The sequence below is a fragment of the Rhineura floridana genome, chromosome 2 (genome assembly GCF_030035675.1).
Source record: "Rhineura floridana isolate rRhiFlo1 chromosome 2, rRhiFlo1.hap2, whole genome shotgun sequence".
NCBI lineage: Eukaryota > Metazoa > Chordata > Lepidosauria > Squamata > Rhineuridae > Rhineura > Rhineura floridana.
The window spans coordinates 37849838-37871074 of NC_084481.1; the positions used below are offsets into that span (position 1 = coordinate 37849838).

General features: G+C 41.4%; 1 protein-coding gene across 2 annotated transcripts in view; it reads left to right on the forward strand.

Moving 5' to 3' along the window:
* CWC22 (CWC22 spliceosome associated protein homolog) overlaps positions 1-21237 on the forward strand; it is a 44436-nt gene that overhangs the window by 13281 nt on the left and 9918 nt on the right. For both annotated transcript variants that reach the window (XM_061608300.1, XM_061608299.1), the window contains 10 exons: positions 930-983; positions 4490-4625; positions 4713-4919; positions 5023-5085; positions 5925-6032; positions 8367-8448; positions 12369-12429; positions 18304-18381; positions 19445-19597; positions 20454-20581. In XM_061608300.1, the coding sequence (XP_061464284.1) occupies positions 930-983; positions 4490-4625; positions 4713-4919; positions 5023-5085; positions 5925-6032; positions 8367-8448; positions 12369-12429; positions 18304-18381; positions 19445-19597; positions 20454-20581 (1070 nt within the window). The remainder of the gene's footprint in view (positions 1-929; positions 984-4489; positions 4626-4712; positions 4920-5022; positions 5086-5924; positions 6033-8366; positions 8449-12368; positions 12430-18303; positions 18382-19444; positions 19598-20453; positions 20582-21237) is intronic.

Consider the following 21237-nt stretch of genomic DNA (forward strand, 5'->3'; position numbering starts at 1 on the left):
GAAGCAAAAGAAGCCATACAACCCGTTTCCCCCCCCCATAATTTGATGAGATGACAGTGGGATGACTATTCCCACTGCAAGCAACAACTCTACTTTCAAACTGTTTCCAAGTCTCTCATAATAAGTAATCTCTAGCCTAACAGATCTGTAATTGTATTAGGCATGTCAACCATAGATTGTAATGTCCTCATGCTGATGATTCTCTTGCACAGTTATTTTAGAAAACATTTTGAGGGAGTAAAGGAAAAACAGTATTTGAAAAGCCTGCATTAACCCTAGCTTTCCTCTACATCTAGCAAAAAAGGTTTTCTGACATCGTGCCTACATAGCACAATTGCAACTGACTCTATCCTGATAACAGAAAGAAGTGATTTTCAAAACACGGCAACTTTTATTCAACGAGTAAAGATGCTTTCACCATAACATTTTTATTGTGTGGATAGGGAAGGTCTCTACGTTCTGTGTAGCATGTCTTCTGTCTCAAAATTGCTATTTCATTTGGTCTACTGAATAGTGAGAATTCAATTGTACTAAATCATCTAAACATTTCCTGGGCCCTCATCTGCAGCAAGCTAAATTCTTGCAGCTTCCCCACAACTTGGTGGCAGATGAGATGTTGCCTGGTAAATATCCTGAAACAACTTACTTCCACTTAATCTTCATAACCTGTTCATTGCAAAGTAATCATGTATTTGGAGGAAGAGAACCAGTCATTAGATCCAAGTGAATGGTGCAAATTGTAACCTACCCCGAGAAAGAAGGTTTGTTTCTGGCACATCTCTTCCTCCCCCCCAAAAAAAAAGATTAACAGCAAGAGAAAGACCTTTTAAATATTTATACAAGTAATGTGGAACCTTTGGGGTAGTGTCAGATGTAAAGTAATAGAAATAGAAATTACTTGCAGTAATATGTAGCTTTATGTTTTGCAGCAACTTTGCCTGACAGCTTCCAAGTTTGTGGCACATCTTATGAATCAGAATGTGGTAAGATACTCTGTCCTACTAATAGCATACTTGCAGGAATTCCAGCTTTTGATATTAAAGAACATGTAATGGAACGTTGCACTCGTATATCTAAGAAATGTGATGTTGTGATTGGTTTGCATTGTAGCATTTGTATGCTGTCCCATAACGTCAAGTTGTCTGGGCAGCTTACAATAAATAAATAAGAAAACAATATAATTACAAAAAGAAAAAATGCCCAACTCATTGCACTCCCAAAGCTGTAGCACATTTAAAAACAAGAGACCCAAATGATGTCATCTACTTAGATGCCTGGAGTAGACATTAGTATTCAAGAACACAATCTTGTAGCAAATCCTCCGTTTAGTGTCTACATATGTGCACACATGGGTAAGCTAAAGACTGGGCCCTTTAGTTATCATGGCAGAGCCAGACCTAGTAAGACTTTTAAGTATTGCACTTTAGCAATCAACTGTCAAACATAATCATGTTATTTGGTAGGGTGACTGATAATGACTGTTTTCATAGAATAGTAGAGTTTAGAGGGCCTATAAGGTCACCAACTCCAACCCCCTGCTCGGTGCAGAAATCCAACTTAAAGCATACCCAACAGGTGGTTGTCCATCTGCCTCTTGAATGCCTCCGGGGTTGGAGAGCCACGCCCTAAGTGATTGGTTCCATTGTCGTACCACTCTTAACAGAACTCTGGGATGATCGATAAGAGATCCTGGCCCTCCTCTGTGTGACAACCTTTCAAGTACTTGAAGAGTGCTATCATATCTCCCTTCAGTCTTCTTTCTGAAGACTAAACATGCCCAGTTCTTTCAGTCTCTCCTCATAGGGCTTTGTTTCCAGTCCCCTAATCATCCTTATTGCCCTCCTCTGAACCTGTTCCAGTTTGTCTGCATCCTTCTTAAAGTGTAGTGTCTAGACTACTTTACATCTTTTTACCTGTCAAGGTTTCTGAGGCTACTGTTAATGAAACTGTGAAATGACCTGTATTCTTGGTTTAATACATATTATCAATTAAAGCTATTTCTGATTTCAATTGAATAGATTAGAATAGTCCTGCTCTTGTGCACAAGCAAATGGCAACTTTTTAGAGAAGCTCTAGGCAAGAGGAGGCAGGGCACTTAATCTCGCATCTCCAGGGTTGGTCATCTGGCCTCTGATTCCAAGGGCCACCTCCTCTTTCATCATGCCCCCCCCGAACATCCATTGCTTGCTCCTGGGTTGAGACCCAGGGCTCCTTAATTCTCACATTCTAGTGTGAACAACAAAGGTGCATCTCCCCTTATGCACCTCAAAAGCCGATCCTTTTGTGCGAGTCCAGTTACTTGCATGTAGCAGTGTACAATTTAGGTGCACAATGGAAGAACTCTTCCAAAACCACTGGAGAAGGAGGGGTTAAGGGAGCCTTTTACCTTTATCTTTGTTATGTGAGAATGACTTAGTGAATAGAGTCGATGTTGCTGGCTCCAGACCTCACTTCAAACTATAGCTGTTGCTAAAAAATTACCTGCCAGTTATTGATCCACAGCAGCCTTGCCCAACTTGGTGCCCTTCCAATGTTTTTGAACCCCCTCCAACTCGCCTCAGTCAGCTTGACCAATGGACAGGGACTATTATTATTATTTATTAATTTATATACCGCTTAATCACCAAGATGACTTCTAAGTAGTTTACAATAACAATTATACTCCAACAATATCTAGAGGACACCAAGTTAAGCAAGGCTTGTCTAGAGAACTATTTCAGGCACACCCAAATGCCCATTGAGGACTAGCATTGAAAAGTAAATTATTTACCCAGAAGTGCTCTTATAACTCACCTGAGCTAAAAGTTCGTTGGAGAGCCTGCTATTTGAGAAACATGTCCAAAGCTCCTCTTGGGGCTCTGAGCTTGTGCCTTTCTCCAGAGTTTATATTTCAGATATGTGCAGTCAGGGGTGAGATGGCCTTGAACCATCTCAGTCTGTGAATGAACGGGATTGAGGATTCTTGCATCTCCCCATGGTCTGTATCTACCCAAATGCCTTACATGACAAACTTAGTGGTCACCTGAGCTTCCACAGTTTTTGCAAGCAGTTAGGTCTGACCAGGTGAACCAGCTGGACAAAGATCCTATTTAAGAACTTCCCTAGGTCTAGGGATATCTCAAGTAAATAATGGAAGATAACAATGGAAATCCTTACCAGTTTCTATTTATAGTTAATACATGTAATTTAATATACGTTGTGGACACAGTCATATACAAACAGTCGTCGCCGGGACCACATCACGCCAGTGCTGTTCGATCTACACTGGCTTCCGGTTGTTTTCCGGGCCCAATTAAAGGTGTTGGTACTAACCTATAAATCCCTATACGGTCTCGGCCCAGTTTATCTAAAGGAGCACCTACAACGCCACCAATTATGCCGCCTGACAAGATCGGCCACTCAAGGCCTTCTCTCAATCCCGCCAACCAAAGCAGCTAGATTGGCGGGAACTAGAGAGAGGGCCTTCTCAGTGGCGGCCCCCACCCTCTGGAACGCCCTCCCACAAGATCTTCGGCAGTCTCTTCCCTGAATATGTTCCGCAAGGCCTTAAAGACCTGGCTTTTCCAACAGGCTTTTGGGACTTCTGGGGAGGTTTAATGTCCTTATGATTTAAATACTGCCTACCATATATTGTTTGTTAGCATAATTTATACTGTTACACTGTATTTTTGTATTCTATTTTGTTGTAATTTATTGTATGTACGTCGCCTAGAGTGGCCAATGGCCAGATAGGCGACACATAAATTAAATTTTATTATTATTATTATTATTATTATTATTATTATTATTATTATTATTATTATTATTATTATCAGAACAAAGGTCTTACACAGCACATACACAGGAGATGTATACTTACATGTTACAGTTCAAAGGACAGCATACATCATGTTACATTTCCATCTGAAAAGGAGTAATCTTATCCTCGTTGTGTGTGGACCTTAACACTCAGAATAGATGTTGTCTTTGACCAGTGTCAGGGACAACTGGTAAAAATCCCTAAGGCTAACTGGCTTTTATAGCTTTTGTTTGTATATCTCTAGACTCTGTAAGTGCATGCTCATATTACTTCTATACTCTTATTTCTATCTTTTAACTTAAATTTGAACTCTCATTCTAGCCCTGCATCTTGATGCTGATGTTATATTCTAATAAGTTCCCCTGACTCACCCCTTAATAGCTTCAGCCATACATAGACATGGTCGTTGGTTGAACGCCCTGACTCCTCATCAAATGTTGATACTTTATGGGGAACATTTATTTTAGAACTATAGTAAGCAAAACTCAAAGGAAAAAAGATACTTTAACTGATGGCTTGTCTTTTTACTCTCATTTCGGCTTGTATTATTTGCACCACTTTTTCCCACATAAATCATTTATAAAGAATTCAAAATGGCCAATTTCTATAAATATACACGGCCTGTGACAGGGGACTGCATATTTTGTTAATTTCTAACAGTAGTGTTTGTGTTTCTCTTTTTCTGCTAAGGCTCACGAGGTTTTATGCTTGGAAATGCTTACATTACTTCTGGAAAGACCTACAGATGACAGTATTGAAGTAGCAATTGGGTTTCTAAAGGAATGTGGCCTCAAATTGACTGAAGTCTCTCCTAGAGGTGTTAATGGTACGTATGTATTGCGACTTCATTTTCTTCCTGATTCCTATAGTTTTGTAGGAATTAACAAATCTCCGTTGTGTTTTTAAACCATAGCCATCTTTGACCGCCTTCGTCATGTTCTGCATGAATCTGAAACTGACAAGCGAATTCAGTACATGATAGAGGTCATGTTTGCTGTGCGTAAAGACGGGTTCAAGGATCACCCGATAATTCCAGATGGACTAGATCTTGTGGAGGAGGAAGATCAATTTACCCACATGTTGCCTTTGGAAGATGACTATAATCCAGATGATGTCCTTAGTTAGTATGATGTTGAAATGACTTTTCCAGTCTGTATTCTTTGTAAGATGATGATAATCATGATATCATAATTTTAGTAACTTTCTTTTCTTTTTCTGTGAAGATGTGTTCAAGATGGATCCTGATTTTATGGAGAATGAAGAGAAGTACAAAGCTCTGAAAAACGGTATGTAGGTCAAGCTTATGTTAGTTTGCATAGTTGTTGTTCTAATGCAGGGATGGGGAGCCTGAGGCCTTCTAAATGTTGTTGAGCTGCAACTCCCATCAGACCCAACCAGGATGACCAGTGCTCAAGGATGATGGGAGCTGTAGTCCAGTAACATCTGGAGGGCCTCTCCCCTGTGCTAATGAAACCCACAATAAGCATGTAAGACAGTGTTTTATAGCTAGTACTTTCATATAGTACTAGCAGAAACCACTTATAATCAAGGCAAAAGGGTGTGATTTTGAATGTTTATTTGTCTCATGCAGGTTTCAGAAAATAATTTACTTATTTCAGAAAATAACGAAGTAGTTCTATTAGCACAGGGACTTATGGATGCGCAGTGAAACCTCTCCTCCCTTTCCTCTCCCTGCACACTACCCATACCCTCCTCAGATCTGCTCTAGAGGGTTGGGGGAACCCTCAGAACAGATTGTGGAAGGGTGCACAGGGAAATAAGACTGAGGGGAAGTTCCGTTGCACTACTTTGTCAGATACTGTCCTAAGGTTATATTTTGGTTGAAAGCTTATTTTGCTGGTCTAACAATTCTCATGGTGTGTGTATATATTTTTAAATAAACCCATTACTATGTGTTAAAGTGTGTTAAAGTTCTAATTCCTGTTTTTTGGAGAACCTACTGTGTAATCCTGTACATGTCTACTCAGATGTAAGCCCCATTGAGCTGAGTGGGACTTTATCTCAGGTGAGTGAGTGAAGCATCTTCCAAATAGGGGAGTGCCTGATACTGAATGTCTCCTCTGCAGGTCTTAATGATGACTTGAACTTTGTTCTTAACTTATAGAAATTCTTGATGAAGGTGACAGTGACTCAGAAGGTGTTCAAGATGCTGGAAGCAGTGAAGAGGATGAGGAAGAGGATGATGATAAAGATGAGGAAGAGGATGGAGAAGGTAAAGGTGCAATTTAAAGATGTAGTTTATGGACTACTTGGAGCAGTGGAAGTTTAGTGTGACAGAACAGTTAACTAATTTTAGTCAGCATTAAAACGTTACTTCCTTTTAATATATTGCTTCTTTGGTTTGGCCATTATACAAATTGTGCACACATTTAGATCAGCCTCTGTCAGGCACTATTTTTGTGTTTGATTTGTTAGCACCAGCAATGCTTATTAATTGCCCTTACCATTCTAAGTCAGGGCATTTCCATCCTTTTGTCTGGGCAGAATCCTTCAATTCAGTTATTGTTTGCTTAAATTTACATCCAGAAAGTTTCTTTAGGAGGCCCAGTGGGATTTTTTTTAGCTTTGCCAGTCTGTTTCTGTGCCATATCACAGTCTGCTTTTTGAAAGTCCTCTCATCTTCAAAAGTGGTTTGCCATTTTATGTCAGGCGCTGATGTTTGAGAAACACAAACCCAACACCCCCTTGGGCATTCAGAACTACTGCTGTGAGTTTTTCTATGCTAGGATTTGACTTTCTACACATTTCAGCAGTAGGTTTTCCTTTCTACTTGCTTGTATCATTGTAAAGAAAATATGCTCTGTGTTTTTTGCCTTGAATCGTATTAGCCCCCTCGCTGCCTTTCCCACAGTGAATTAATTCTCTGTATAATCCTTAATGTCAGTTCTGCAAGGCGCTGCATTCTTTTTCCTTTCACGTGTGTGTGTGTGTGTTTGCGCACCCCTTTCCTCCAATGCATGGGTGTATGATGTGCTTCTTTGAGGTTCTTCTGGGTCTCTTGTTAAATGTTTTCTAAACATATTTTAGTTTTAATGACTGAAATATAACAAGCAGCATAGAATGCCAGTCAAGAACTGATAAAACATAGTATTTTGTCTTTTAAAAAACTTGTTGCAAGCAGAGAGTGGTTGGATTGGGTTTACAAGCAAACTTTGTGATGGGTTTCTAGCATTTTCAAGCTCTTCCAGAGTGCACTGTGTCTTCAGTAATACTGTTGGGAAAGGAACATAAACTTGTGTTTCTAAGCAACAAATAATAAATGAGAATTACAGAACCCTGTCATCACTTGCGTTGCTCATATGGAAAGTCTGAAGTCCACTCCCATAAAAAGTACGATATTAATTCATTTCAGAGCAACTAGTTTAGGCCTTGGGTCCTGCATGGCCAATCAGATAGGTTCTTCTGCTTGTAGGTCTGAACCATGGAAACAGGATATTTATTTTATTTATTGTTTATTTATTTAAAATATTTATACCCCGCCCTTTCTCCAAAGACTCAGTGCGGCTTACAATTAAAACATAATTAGACTAAACCAAAACAATTAAAATCAAGCAAGAATACAATTAACAGTTAAAAATACATTAAATCCAAAATAGATTAAAAATAGATAAACATTGTTAATTAAAAGCCCGTCTAAACAAAACAGTCTTCAGCTGAGTACGAAAAGACGATAACGAGGGAGCCGTACGAACCTCATTGGGGAGAGAGTTCCATAATCTAGGGGCAGCCACTGAAAAGGCCCTATGCTGTGTCTGCGCAAGAAAAACTTGCGAAGAAGATGGAATGGAGAGAAGAGTCTCACCAGATGATCTCAAAGGCCGAGCAGGTTCATAAGGAGAGATACGATCTAACAGATAGCCTGGACCTAGGGCGTATAGGGCTTTATAGGTCAAAACCAGCACTTTGAATTGTGCCCGGAAACAAATTGGCAGCCAGTGGAGCTGGTACAATAGAGGAGTTGTACGTTCTCTAAGTCCAGCATCAGTTAACATTCTGGCTGCAGTTCTTTGTACCAATTTAAGTTTCCGAGCAGTCTTCAAGGGCAGCCCCACGTAGAGTGCATTACAGTAGTCTAATCGGGATGTAACTAGTGCATGTGTCACCATAGTCAAGTCTGACAAATCAAGGAACGGGCGCAGAGAGAGAATTCTCTCTCCTCTTCTCCCACTTCCTAAACTTGCCAGGGGCTTTTTCCATGCAAAACCAGATTTGCATGCACAGCTCATGGCTCCCTTTGGAAATGAATGAGGCAAGGCTAGTTAAATAGTATATTGGTTTCCATGCATGAGAACATTGATAGGTTTGATGCATTTTTGTTGTGCTGATGCTGGTGAGGGAACAGTGGGTCAGCTTTCCTATTGTGCTGGAATTTAAATATTTTTTTTAAAATGTGAAATTATATAAATACTGCAATTTATTTCTTCGTAGATAATTTATTTGCAGTTGTTCCTTACACAGTATGTTAGTAATTTTTTAAATAACCTACTCTTTCTGAATGTGTTTACATAAAATCTATATGTCCCCCCTCCCCCCCCCAATCTTCAAGGACAAAAAGTGACTATCCATGATAAAACAGAAATTAACCTGGTCTCCTTCCGGCGAACCATTTACCTTGCAATTCAGTCAAGGTAAGATCAAATATAATTTTCAGTTGAAATGTGATTCCCTTGCACTATAATTGCGAAGACTTTTTGGAAGCTAGCTTGTTATTGGTGCTTAATATGAGGACTGAATTCTGGATCTGGAATTTTTAGAGCTAAATCTTTAAAGCAGCATATTTCTCCTTAGGAAAGATGTTAAAAGGAATCTCCAAGTGAAAAATAAGATGGTGAGTTAAAAATGGGACATTTTGGCTTGGTTCACATATGAAGTTGAACCATGATTTAACACTGTGCTGATGAGCCTAAACAAGACTGTGTGATGCATCTACTTCTCCCGCACAGCTGGGAGTTTAGTTTTCCTTTTTAAAGAGTCTTGACTTAGTGTACATTCAAACCAAGGGTCTCGTCAGTTTCATAATCTAATTTCAGACTCATTTATGAAGGTGGTTTTTAAAACCAGAGGATTCCTGGTTTGAACATAATAAGGATTCCTTAAAAAGTGAAATTGGAGGGCGGGGGAAGAGAGAAGCCCATAAGCTTCTAAGTAATATAGGTCCCACCCATGTAGCCGGCCATACTATTGACCTTGTGTTTGTCTCGGGAGAGAAGGGAAGTGATTTGAAAATGGGGAATGTTTTTTCTAGCCCTGTGTCATGGTCAGATCACTACCTGGTGAATATGGATCTCTCACTGCCGCATACCCTCCGCAGGGGACAAGGACCTACTAGGATGGTCCGCCCCAGACGCCTGATGGAGCCCAAAGGATTCCTGAATGCGCTGGGTGATTTGGAGCTTACTGAAGGACACCCGGTCAAAACCCTGGTGATGGAGTGGAATGAGGAGATCACTAGGGCAACAGACCGGGTGGCACCGAAACATCCTCTTCCCCTGAACAGAACTCAGACTGCACCCTGGTACACACCACGGTTATGCGGTCTGAGACAGGAGGTGAGACGACTAGAACGCCGATGGCGGAAGTCGCGCGCTGAAGGCAATCGAACACTGGTTAGAGCGGCAATAGCGGCCTACCAGCGGGCAACAAAGGCAGCAAAGAGGCATTTTTTTGCTGCCTCTATTGCGTCGGTAGAGTGCTGTCCCAGGAGGTTGTTCCAAGTGGTCCGAAGCCTGGTCGGTCCAGCTGCGCAGGAACCTATGGAACACTCAAAAGCCTCCTGTGACACATTTGTAAAACACTTTGCCGATAAAGTCGAGCGCCTAAAGGGCAAGATTCCGTACGTCGTGGTTACAAGTAGTGGTCCAGAGGCGGCCAGTTGCAGTCTGGTCTGCTGGGATCGGTTTCAGCTTCTCTCTGATGACGTGGAGAAGGTGCTCTCTACTGTGAAACCAACCACTTGCTTGCTTGATCCTTGCCCTTCATGGCTCATTGTAAGCTGTAAAGAGAGACTGGGCAAAGGGATCAGGGCAATGGTAAATGCATCCTTGGAGGAGGGTGCAATGCCATTAGCCCTCAAGGAGGCAGTGATAAGACCTATTTTGAAAAAGCCCTCCTTGGACCCCCAAGATTTAAACAACTTTCGCCCAGTCTCCAATTTACCATTCTTGGGCAAGGTGATTGAGCGTGTGGTGGCTAAACAGTTACAGACACACTTGGAGGAAGCAGATTATTTAGATCCTTTCCAATCGGGCTTCAGGACTGGACAAGGAACTGAAACAGCCTTGGTCGCTCTGGTAGATGATATGAGGAGGGCGTTGGATAGGGGAGAACATACTTTCCTCGTCCTCCTGGATCTCTCAGCGGCTTTCGATACCGTTGACCACGGTATCCTGTTAAATCGCTTGGAGGGATTGGGAATGGGAGGCACTGTTTTACGGTGGTTCCGTTCCTATCTCTCCAACAGATATCAGCGAGTAGCGTTGGGGGATGAGGTTTCAGACCCTTGGCCCCTTAATTGTGGTGTGCCACAGGGCTCTATCCTCGCCCCCATGCTATTCAACATTTATATGAAACCGCTGGGAGCTATCATCAGGAGTTTTGGGCTGCAGTGTCACCAGAATGCGGATGACACGCAGCTCTATCTCTCGTTTAAATCCTCACCAGAGTTGGCTGTGGAAACCTTGTCCAATTGCCTGGAGTCCGTAAGTGGGTGGATGGGAGAGAACAGGCTGAAGCTGAACCCCGACAAGACCGAGGTGTTACTGGTGGGGAATAAGGGAAGGTTGGGAAACTTTGACCTGGTGTTTAATGGGGTGAGATTGCCCCTAAAGGACCAGGTCCGCAGTCTGGGGGTCATTTTGGACTCTCAATTGTCCATGGAGCCCCAGGTATCTGCAGTAAGTCGGGCAGCCTGGTACCAACTTCATCTGGTACAGAGGCTGCGACCCTACCTTCCTATACATCTGCTTCCACGAGTGATACATGCCCTGGTCTCCTCTCAATTAGACTACTGTAATGCGCTCTACGTGGGGTTACCCTTGAAGACGGTCCGGAAATTGCAGCTGGTACAGAATGCGGCGGCACGCTTAATAAAGCAAAGCCGTCGCCGGGATCATGTCACCCCAGTGTTGATGGAGCTACACTGGTTGCCAGTTGTATACCAGGCCCAATTCAAGGTGTTGGTATTAACCTTTAAAACCCTAAATGGTTTTGGCCCAGTTTATCTGAAGGAACGCCTCCAGTATCACCAAATATGCCGCCAAACAAGATCGGCCTCACAAGACCTTCTCTCGGTCCCACCGGTGAAAACAGCTAGGCTGGTGCGGACCAGAGAGAGGGCCTTCTCGGTCGTGGCCCCCACCCTCTGGAACTTGCTTCCTTTTGACCTTCGACATGCCTCCTCCCTGATGGCTTTTCATCGAGCCTTAAAGACCTTGTTATTCAGGCAGGCCTACGGGATTTCTGGGGTGGGTTAGGCTATTATGTTGTATTACTAACGGGTGGTTTAGATGTATTGTTGTTTAATATGGTGACTGTTGTATGAATATGTTTTAAATTGTATTTTATATTGTGTAAGTCGCCCAGAGTGTCTGTTAAGTCAGACAGATGGGCGACTAACAAATAAAATTTTATTATTATTATTATTATTAAGCTTCAGGCTCATTCGGTCTCCAACTAGTACTCAGCCATGATTTAATGTTATGTGTAAATGCAACCAGGTAGTGTGTGTCTCTCTTTTTCTGGTGGGATGGGTGGAGGCACTGAAGATGTTTTGGTGTAAAGATACTTTGTTAATTAACAGGATATTTTTTAATGTCCCCTTTACTTCAAACATTAATAGTTTTTATGGAAGGGCATTCTGAAACAACATTAAGATTCTTCAGAGGTGGACATCATGTTCTCATATGTTTAATTACCAGGCTTTCAACATTTCTGTTTAACATGATGTTAGAGCAATAATGACTCACAAATGGGAGTTGCCTTGTTTTTAATCTGTCTGAAAAACTATTGGTTTTGGCCATAGTTCATATAAAAATGTTAAATGGCTAGAACATAATTGTTTCTCAGCAACAACAAAATTGTTAAATGTTGGTTTTTTAATGAAATGTCAGATTTAAAAAATGCTGTGGTAGATTTTCAATTAACTGCCATGACAGTATTGATTTCTGCAGTTTTCTTTTTAATGAACTTCTTGCAACTGTGCCTGTGTTAGGATGGTTACTCCATCTGAATCATCTGAAGTCCATGGGAAGTGTTTGCTTGTTGGGATTTTATCTGTTAGGTGGAAATTGGAGTCAGGGTGCTGTAGTGGGAGATTTTGGAGGTTCTTGTACTCAGAGGGATTCTCACAACTGAGACACTGGATAGCTGACAATGTTTAGTTTGGAAGAGTATCTAGAATTACCATTGCTTGAGTATTTTGACGCAGTCTGTTTCAGACCCCCAACATTTAGTCTTTCTAATGCAGAAAATACTGTTGTCAGCACAGAAATGTTTGAAGCTACTAATGGTTGAAAGGCAGTTTTGGATATACTTCTTCTCCCTTTTACAGTTTAGACTTTGAAGAATGTGCACATAAATTGCTGAAGATGGATTTTCCTGAAAGCCAAACGGTAATTCTCCTCATTCCTTTTTTGATTTTCTATTTCTGGAAGAAGCTTTTTTTCCCCGTTCAGATATTGACACAACTAATCGTATTACATAGTATATGGGCTAATGCATAGCAGATCAGCTAAATTGCAATTAAAGCTGTATCTTGTCCAGAAGCTTTTTTTGTATTTATAATAAAGCCAGTAGTAGTTAAGGTGGTTGTTTTTCCTTCATATCAATAACATGCCCTCAAAATAGATTGATGAAAGGTAATGCTGTGTTATGCTCTACATAAAAATGTTTGATATGCTGAAATGCAGTTTTGTAACAAATGAAAAACAGAGGCTGAGCAATTCTGTTTCTGAGGCCAAAATGAAATAATCCCAGAAAGCAGTTGTGTGTGTGTTGCTTTGCTAACACAAATACTAAGTTCCACCCACCTGGAAAGAGGCGAGGTTCCCCATCAGAAGCATATGCATACTTTCTGCCTGCCCTCCTGATAGGACAGAGGATGCATGCTTGTTTACACCTGAAGTGAGAACTTCCATGGAGCCCTACAGCTTGTCCTAGTTCGTCTCTGACCTTGTGTCCTTGATGAATCAGTGGCCTATTTCAGATGTATTGCTAACCCATTGTTCTGCAGTACAAGAGTGAAGCTCCCCTGTCCTCTGGTACAGCCATAATAAACAATGGTTTATTGAAACAAAGCTGTTTTTTTATTATAATAAACCATAATTTAAACTATCTGCTGTTTTCCCATTTGGGATGTAGCAATAAACCAGTTAGTGAAAAACAGGAAGTGGATGCTTCCAGCCTCCTTTTTGAGAGATGCACTCAACTTCAAGCAGTGGCAGCCCTCATAAAGAATGGGTGGCCACAGTATCTGAGAGCTGTTTTTCCTGCTGTAAAGCCTTTTTGGTCTGTAAAGGACTATGTTGTCAAGATGACACTTTATTTGGGAGACAGGGTGGTTATTCCTGTGTCTCAAAGACAAAGTATCATCCCGCAACTTCATGTCTCTCATCAAGGTATTCAGAGAACTAAAGCTAGGGCAAGAGGATTGATGTATTGGCCCAGTATGTCTAACGATATTGAGAAGATGGTTGGAAATTGTTCTGTTTGTGCTCGGTTTGCTCCACATATTCAAAAGGAGCCACTTAAACCACATGAGATTCCTGAACTACCATGGGAGAAGTTTGGTGTAGATATTTTTTAATATGGTTCTTCTCCTTTTCTTCTTGTGATTATTTTTCAAAGTATCCAGAAATATTGAGCTTGCCTGACAAGACAGCAAGACCTGTGATTGATAAGCTTAAAACTATGTTCGCTTGGCATGGAATTCCAAGGATAGTTGTGAGCGATAATATGCCTTTCGCTAGTAAAGAGTTTCAATGGTTTGCTTGTGATTGGGGGTTTGAACAATGGTTTAGTAGTCCAGGGTATCTGAAATCCAGTGGAATGGCTAAAGAGCAATCCAGTCTATTAAATAGCTTATTAAAAAGGCAGAAAATGCTCAGGTGGACCCACGTTTGGCATTGCTGGAATATCATAATACACTAGTTACTGGAATGCCATATTCGCTTGCTCAGATGCTGATGGGCAGGATGCTTAATAGTAAGCTTCCAGTAACAACTAATTTATTATATGCCAAGATACCCATTTGTGCCCTCAGGGACCTTCAGAAAATACAGGATAGACAAAAACATTTCTATGATCATACAGCAAAGCACCTTAAGGCCCTAGAAGAAGGAGATCCAGTATTGGTAGAGTCTAACGAAGGCTGGCTTCCTGCTACTGTTACAGAGGAACGTGAGCAGCCTCGTTAGTATCAAGTAATGACACCAGATGGTTGCAATAGAGTATCGGTACAATAGACACCATTTAAAGCTTCAAAGGTAGACATCTGAAAAGTGTGGTGATATATGTTCAGGGCAGGATGAATCTCTTGCCATGGAACAGGATGTTCAACTGGATTATCCTCTTGACAACTTTGTAAGTGATGCTAAAGATGCTAATGAGGATAATATTGTACCTCAGGAGATAAGTGCTTTTCCTGTTAAAGAAAGGCTTCCTGTATGTGTAACATCTCAAGGCAGACCTGTCATCTTACCAGCAAGATTTAGGGACTATGGCCCTTGAGGAACGATGGTGGTAAAGACCATCCTCAGCGGTGGGCTAAGTACTGGTGACCTCTTACCCCGTTATAGTAATTTGTTTTGATTTTCTATTTTTGTGTTTTGATATATGCTAAATATGATTTTATTGTTTCTATATGTGTGTGTTCTTGTAATGAAACGGAGATGTTGTGTAATGTCTTTTTAAGACTCATGAATTGCTTGCTAAGCACAGGTGAGAAGTATTCAATCAGCCAAGTGCTTTGTCTAGCATTCCTTATTTAGATGTATGTTTTGAGCTTTTCATTAAGCCTGTTTCCAGTATGTGAGACTGGAGTGTTTTCCTTGGAGTTTGTCTCATAGGACCTTGACAGCCAGGCATCACACTGACCATACATAGTTTTGTTCTTTCTGTGACGTTGCAGCATACAGTTCCTTGCAGCTTCTTCAAAATATTGTGGCTCCTCTATTTGGATAGATGTACTGGCTTACAATAGTGGTAGATATTTAGTGGAATTGAATTAGCATTAAGAAAAGAAACTGCTCCTACTGTTGCCTCCACTCACTCAGTGCAAGTGAGATAACATTTGCTTGAGGGTTTGAGATACAGGTTTTGTCCCGTTTGCACTGCAGTTTGGAGAAGGTAAGAAACTACAAACCTTAGCACAAGCAAAAGAAACATCAGAAGCGGCAGGTGAGAAGATTCTTACCTTCTCTTAAACAGCAGAGAGAACCTCAGGGAAGCTTCTCAATATCCTCAGAGGCGAGCAGAACCTGCCCTTCTTGAGTGAATGCCTGGCTGTTGCTCAATAATCAAGGTATTGTGCACTCCTCAGTTGCACCACACAAGCACAGGGATCTGCCTAGGCTCGGAATTCAGTGACTCAAAAGTCTCAGCATTAGAAACGTAGGAAGCATTGGTCTATTTCACTCAGTATTGTCTACACCGACTGGCAGCAGCTCTCAAGGATTTCTCAAGGACTCTCTCCCAGCCCTACCTGGAGATACCAAGGATTGAACCTGGGATTTTTCGCATGCAAAGCTACTACTGAGCTATAGGCCTTCCCTCTTCTGGGCCTTTCATTTATCATTTGTTTTCTTTTTTTTAAAAAGCAAGTTTCAAACATACAGTGCCTTGCAAAAGTAATCAGACCCCTGACCAATGCTCTCATATTACTGAATTATAAATGGTACATTGTAATTTCGTTCTGTATGGTATTTTAATTTGAAACACAAACTCAAAATCCATTATTGTAAGATGACATTGGTTTTATGCTGGGAAATGTTTGTAAGAAACATAAAAAACTTGAAACATGGTGCTTGCATAAGTATTCAACCCCTGTGCTGTGGAACCTCCCAGTTCACACACATGAAAGAAAATGCCCTATCGAGGACACAGTTGCCTTACCATTGGCCTCCACCTGTGAACCATTAAAGTTGCTGTCACTTTGTCAGGATAAAAACCCAGCTGTTGGAGGATCATTGGTCAGGCTATGGATCTTAAGGAAAATGAAGACCAAAGAGCATTCTACAGAAGTGAGAGATGATTAATACAAATGCATAGATTAGGGAAAGGGTACAAAATAATATCCAAATGTCTGGATATCCTAGTGAGCACAGTTGGATAAATAATCAGAAAGTGGAAGCTGCATCACACCACCCAGGCACTGCCAAGAAAAGGCCGCCCCTGAAAACTCAGCACTTGAACAAGAAGATTTGTGAGAGAAGCCACAGAGAGGCCAACAATCTCTTTGAAGGAGCTACAGAGTTCAGTGACTGGGAGTAGAGTAATGGTGCACACCAGTCAACCATATGAAGAGCTCTGCATAACACTGGCCTGTATGGGAGGGTGGCAAGAAAGAAGCCATTACTCCAAAAGTACCATCTGGAAGCATGTCTGGAGTTTGCCAGAAAGGATGAGAGTGCCCCAGCTGCGATGAGGGAAAAGGTTTTGTGGTCAGATGAGACCAAGATAGAGCTTTTAGGCCAAAACTCAAAGCGCTATGTGTGGCACAAACCTAAGACTGCCCATGCCTCAAGACACACCATCCCTACAGTGAAGTATGCTGGTGGCAGCATCATGCTGTGAGGATGCTTCTCATCAGCTGGGACCGGGCATCTTGTTAAAATGGAAGGAAAAATGGATGGAGCAAAATACAGGGAAATACGGAAAGAGAACCTGCTTCAGTCCACTAAAAAACAAGCTTGTGAATAAATTCACTTTTTAGCAGGACAAGGATCCCAAGCACAAGGCCAAACAACATTGGAGTGGCTCAAGAACAAAAAGGTGAATGTCCTACAGTGGCCCAGTCAAAGTCCTGATCTCAATCACATCGAGAATCTGTGGCACTCTTTGAAAACTGCGGTCCACAAGCAACGTCCAACCAACCTGAACGAACTGGAGCAAATCTGCCAAGAAGAATGGGCCAAAATCCCTCTGACACTGTGTGCAAAGCTGGTACATACCTACCCCAAAAGACTTAAAGCTGTTATTGCAACGAAAGGTGGTTCTACCAAATATTAATGTATGGAGGTTGAATACCCCCACAAGCAACATGTTTCAGTTTTTTATGTTTCTTACAAACATTTCCCAACATAAAAACAATGTCATCTTACAATAATGGATTTTGAGTTTGTGTTTCAAAGTAAAATATCATACAGAGCAAAATTACAATGTACCATTTGTAATTCGGTAATATGAGAATATTGGTCAGGGGTCTGATTACTTTTGCGAGGCACTGTAAGCTTGAACGAATATGGGCAATACCTGCTGAAATCATAAGAAGCCAGAGTGAAGCCTCTAGCAGACAGGGAAGTAGCTTTTGGAAAATAGTTCTTTGTCCCTACATGTGACTGGCAGAAAGCAAATAAGCCATGTAACATAAATATATGCTAATTTGCATCATTTATACTGAGTGTAGAATTTGGTTTAAAGTGATTGACTGTAACATTACTGTAATAGAACAATGTAAAAAGTTAATATACGTTTTAATATATTGAATTAATGAAATATATTAGAAAAGAAAGCTTTTAAGGCACCGATTAGTTAGCCTTCCCCACCATCATTCACTCACTCACTCTGTCTCTCTCCCTCACTCCCTCACACACACATACATACACACACACACAAATCTTTCTGAATATATAACCATGGATGTTTTAGTCTTGTTTAATACAGTAGGGCCCCGCTTATATGGCGGGTTCTGTTCCAGACCCCCGCCGTAAAGCAGAACCCCATTGACTTTAATGGGGTGCGTCGTGCGAAAATGACGCGAAAATGCCGCAAAAGTGGCTTTAAAAGGGGGGAGGAAAGCCGCTGCATTAGCGGAACGCCGGGAAGTGGAGCGCCGGGAAGCAGGGCTCTACTGTATAGAATAACTGTAAGAATAATGGATGTTTCAGTCAGCCATATTGTAGCAAAAAGAATAAAAAGACTAGGTCATAACCCTTTATTGGTGGGAGATTAGAATGTCTTTTTTTAGAATAATTTCCTGTTCTGAAAGTAAGTCAGAGTAGGTCGGTATATTTGGAACTGCTATTATTGAATCTAGTAGCTTTGTCTTTTTATCTATGATTGATTTATTTTACCTTTAATGGGTTTCATTTTTTTACCAGCACACTTTAATTTTCAGGGTTGTTTTTTTTTAAAAAAAAAGAATAAGTCTCTGACTTCCAATTTTTAGTATGTGTTGCTCGATCAATGATTTTTCAATTTTAGAAGTTAAGGAATTCATTTCAGTTGATCCACAGAATTTTCTTACAAGTTTTTCTCCCCCCCAACAGAAAGAACTGTGCAACATGATACTTGACTGTTGTGCTCAACAGAGAACATACGAGAAATTCTTTGGTTTACTTGCTGGGGTGAGTTGCTTTCTTCATAGATAGCACAGCATGCGCAAACAAGCATTTCAGCGTTTGGCAGGAAGGGCTGTTTCCATCACAGATCAAACATCACAGACAGAAGTTGCATATCACCAAACTTCATCTCAGCCAAGGCTAGAGTCATTTCACACTTCAACCATTGCATCATCAAAGAGTAGATGGTCAACCTTAAAGCTGTTTATCTCAGATAACAGACAACATTAAGCAGGTTAGACTAGTGTCCTTCATTTGCATGCCTTATTAAAACTGCAACAGCTGGCATAGATTGATTGGGCTGTAGTGTTGTGTTCTCCCAGATATTCAAAGAACACATTTCGTTTCAGGATTAGTTGGGAAATCACACTGTTTAAAAACCTGCCAAGATGTGTTGCCTTTTTTCCTTTTCATTTCTGAGCCAGTCAGATGTGTTGACATCACTGCCCACTGTCATGTGCCTTTGTTGGACTAGATGACCTTTAAAGGTACTTTCCATTTTTTTCAAGCCTTACCTTATTAACCATGAGCTTAAAGCTTTTCCATACTTAAAACCTGATTCTTTGTACGGTCGGCTACATTCCGGCCATGCAAACTTAAGAGGTTTCTAGGCACACACCACTCTCCATCCACGCAAGCAAGAGGCATTGTTACAGTTCACTGACACATTGTAGCCAAGCTAAAGCATGTGAGGAGGGGAGAAGCCTTAGCCTAGGAAGAGTCCCAAGGAGTGACTAGAGCAGCCTGCAGGGTCACATTCAGGCCTCAGTCTAGGTCCTAGTTTCCCACCTCTGCTGTTCTTGAAAGGAAGGCATTTCTGCCCATACATGATTTTTGGGGATGGGAGTGTTTCTCCAGCCACTCGCATTTCCCATAATAACCCTCAAAGCTCCACCCCATGCAAGTGGCAGAAGTACCTTTCTTTTGCCCCAAGGAATTTTTGGATCCGAGCCAGTATTTGAAAAGTCAGACTTTTACAGTCTTTTCATTGTTTGCCCATGTTGTTCCAGCATGCCCCTATATTCAGTTTTTTTAATGTATTTTTCTTCATTGTGCCCTGCATTTTCAGCGCTTCTGTATGTTGAAAAAAGAATACATGGAAGCATTTGAAGCTATTTTCAAAGAGCAATATGATACGATACACCGGTTGGAAACAAATAAGTTGAGAAATGTTGCCAAGATGTTTGCGCATCTTTTATATACAGATTCGCTTCCATGGAGTGTAAGTAGAAAAAGTTTCTAGGCTTGCAGTATTCTGAAAAGGCAAAATTGTCTGTTATTTGTTTTGCAGTACTTAAAAATGGAGGTGCAATCGGTTAAAAGTCACCCTGAGCTGAGCACCACCATGGATTGTATTCAAGTAATACCAGGCTATGGTCTGAAGGCACATAGGGCCAGCACCCTACTGAAGCTAATCAGAGTTATGTCTGGTCAGTGCCTGGATGGGAGACCGCCTGGGAACCATATGTAAGCCGCCTTGGGTTTCTATCATGAAAAAAAAGGCGGGGTATAAATGTAATAAATAAATAAATAATAAACTAATTTGTACTCAGAGGAGCTCCATTGAAATTGCTGAACCTAAGTTAGTCATGTATATTAACTTCAATGGGTATACTCTGAGTAAGACTAGCATTGAATACCATCCCATGTCTATTTTGGCACTGACAAGGGTTATGAGCGCTTTGAAGCTTCACCTCAAATAGAAGAAGTTCAGATAACCTATTTGGAATAGAGACCTAGCACTTAAATGAATGGAAAGTGTTGATGCATGTGATGGTAGATCCAGATGCCACCATCTTCAGATGGAAAGATTCCTTTTGCCTGTATAAGGCTTTTAATCCAGCAGAGGGACAGGGTGCAACTTTTGCCAGTTCCCCTGTAACTCCCCCTGTCACTTTCCATGTACCAGAACAGGGTATTACTGGGTGCTTCAGGTGGAAGAGAAAATAGGCAAAAGTGAAGTCAGCAAGAGTGAAGTCTGAAACCAGCCCACTATTTTGGGAAAAAAGAATAAACTGGATTATTTTAAAGGGCAAGAATGGATGTTTGGCATTAACTACCACTTCTTTAATTTGTAGGTACTTGAATGCATAACTCTAAGTGAAGAAACTACAACATCCTCCAGTAGGATTTTTGTTAAAATATTCTTCCAGGGCCTTAGTGAATATATGGGACTTCCTAATCTTAATGCAAGATTGAAAGATGAGTAAGTAGAAACTTCAGTTTTGCCGTGTCTTTATGTGCCCTGTGTATTGTACTTGGCCCCCACTGTTAACCTTTTAAGGTGAGCCATGCATTGGTAATCTCCAGACTTGGTTATTGCAGTGTGCTGCTCTATTTGGGGCTGCCTTTGGGACTGCAGCTGGTGCAAAATGCAATTTTCTCAAATTGTTCTGTGGAACCCTGGGATTCCCCGCAACAGTCCAAGGACGTCCTCAAAGAAAAACCTTGCAACGGCAGACAAGCATGCACAGTGTGTGATTTCCATTGAGCTGTAGCCATGGAGACTGAATGCGCTACTCAAGCAATTGTCCTAGGCATCCCTTCCCCTGCCGCGCTCTCCAAAGGTTAAATCAGTAGCGGCCAGCAGGGTAGCGTAGGCAGCGCAGTGTGGGGCTTCCCAGTGCTGCGCATCGGTGCCAGTTACTGAGAGGGGGACAGGCAAGGCAGTAGGGAGCTGGATGTGATGTGGATGCAGCCAGTCCAACACTCCCCTCCCCCTCTTCCTCTCAGTAACCGACAGTGACACGCAGGATTGGGAAGTCAGGTGAGCAACACCTGTTGTACCCTCTCATGGGCTAAATGTGCTGTTCAGGCACTTGTCCTGAAAATATTTAACCCAGCAAGGGTTAAATATGTTGC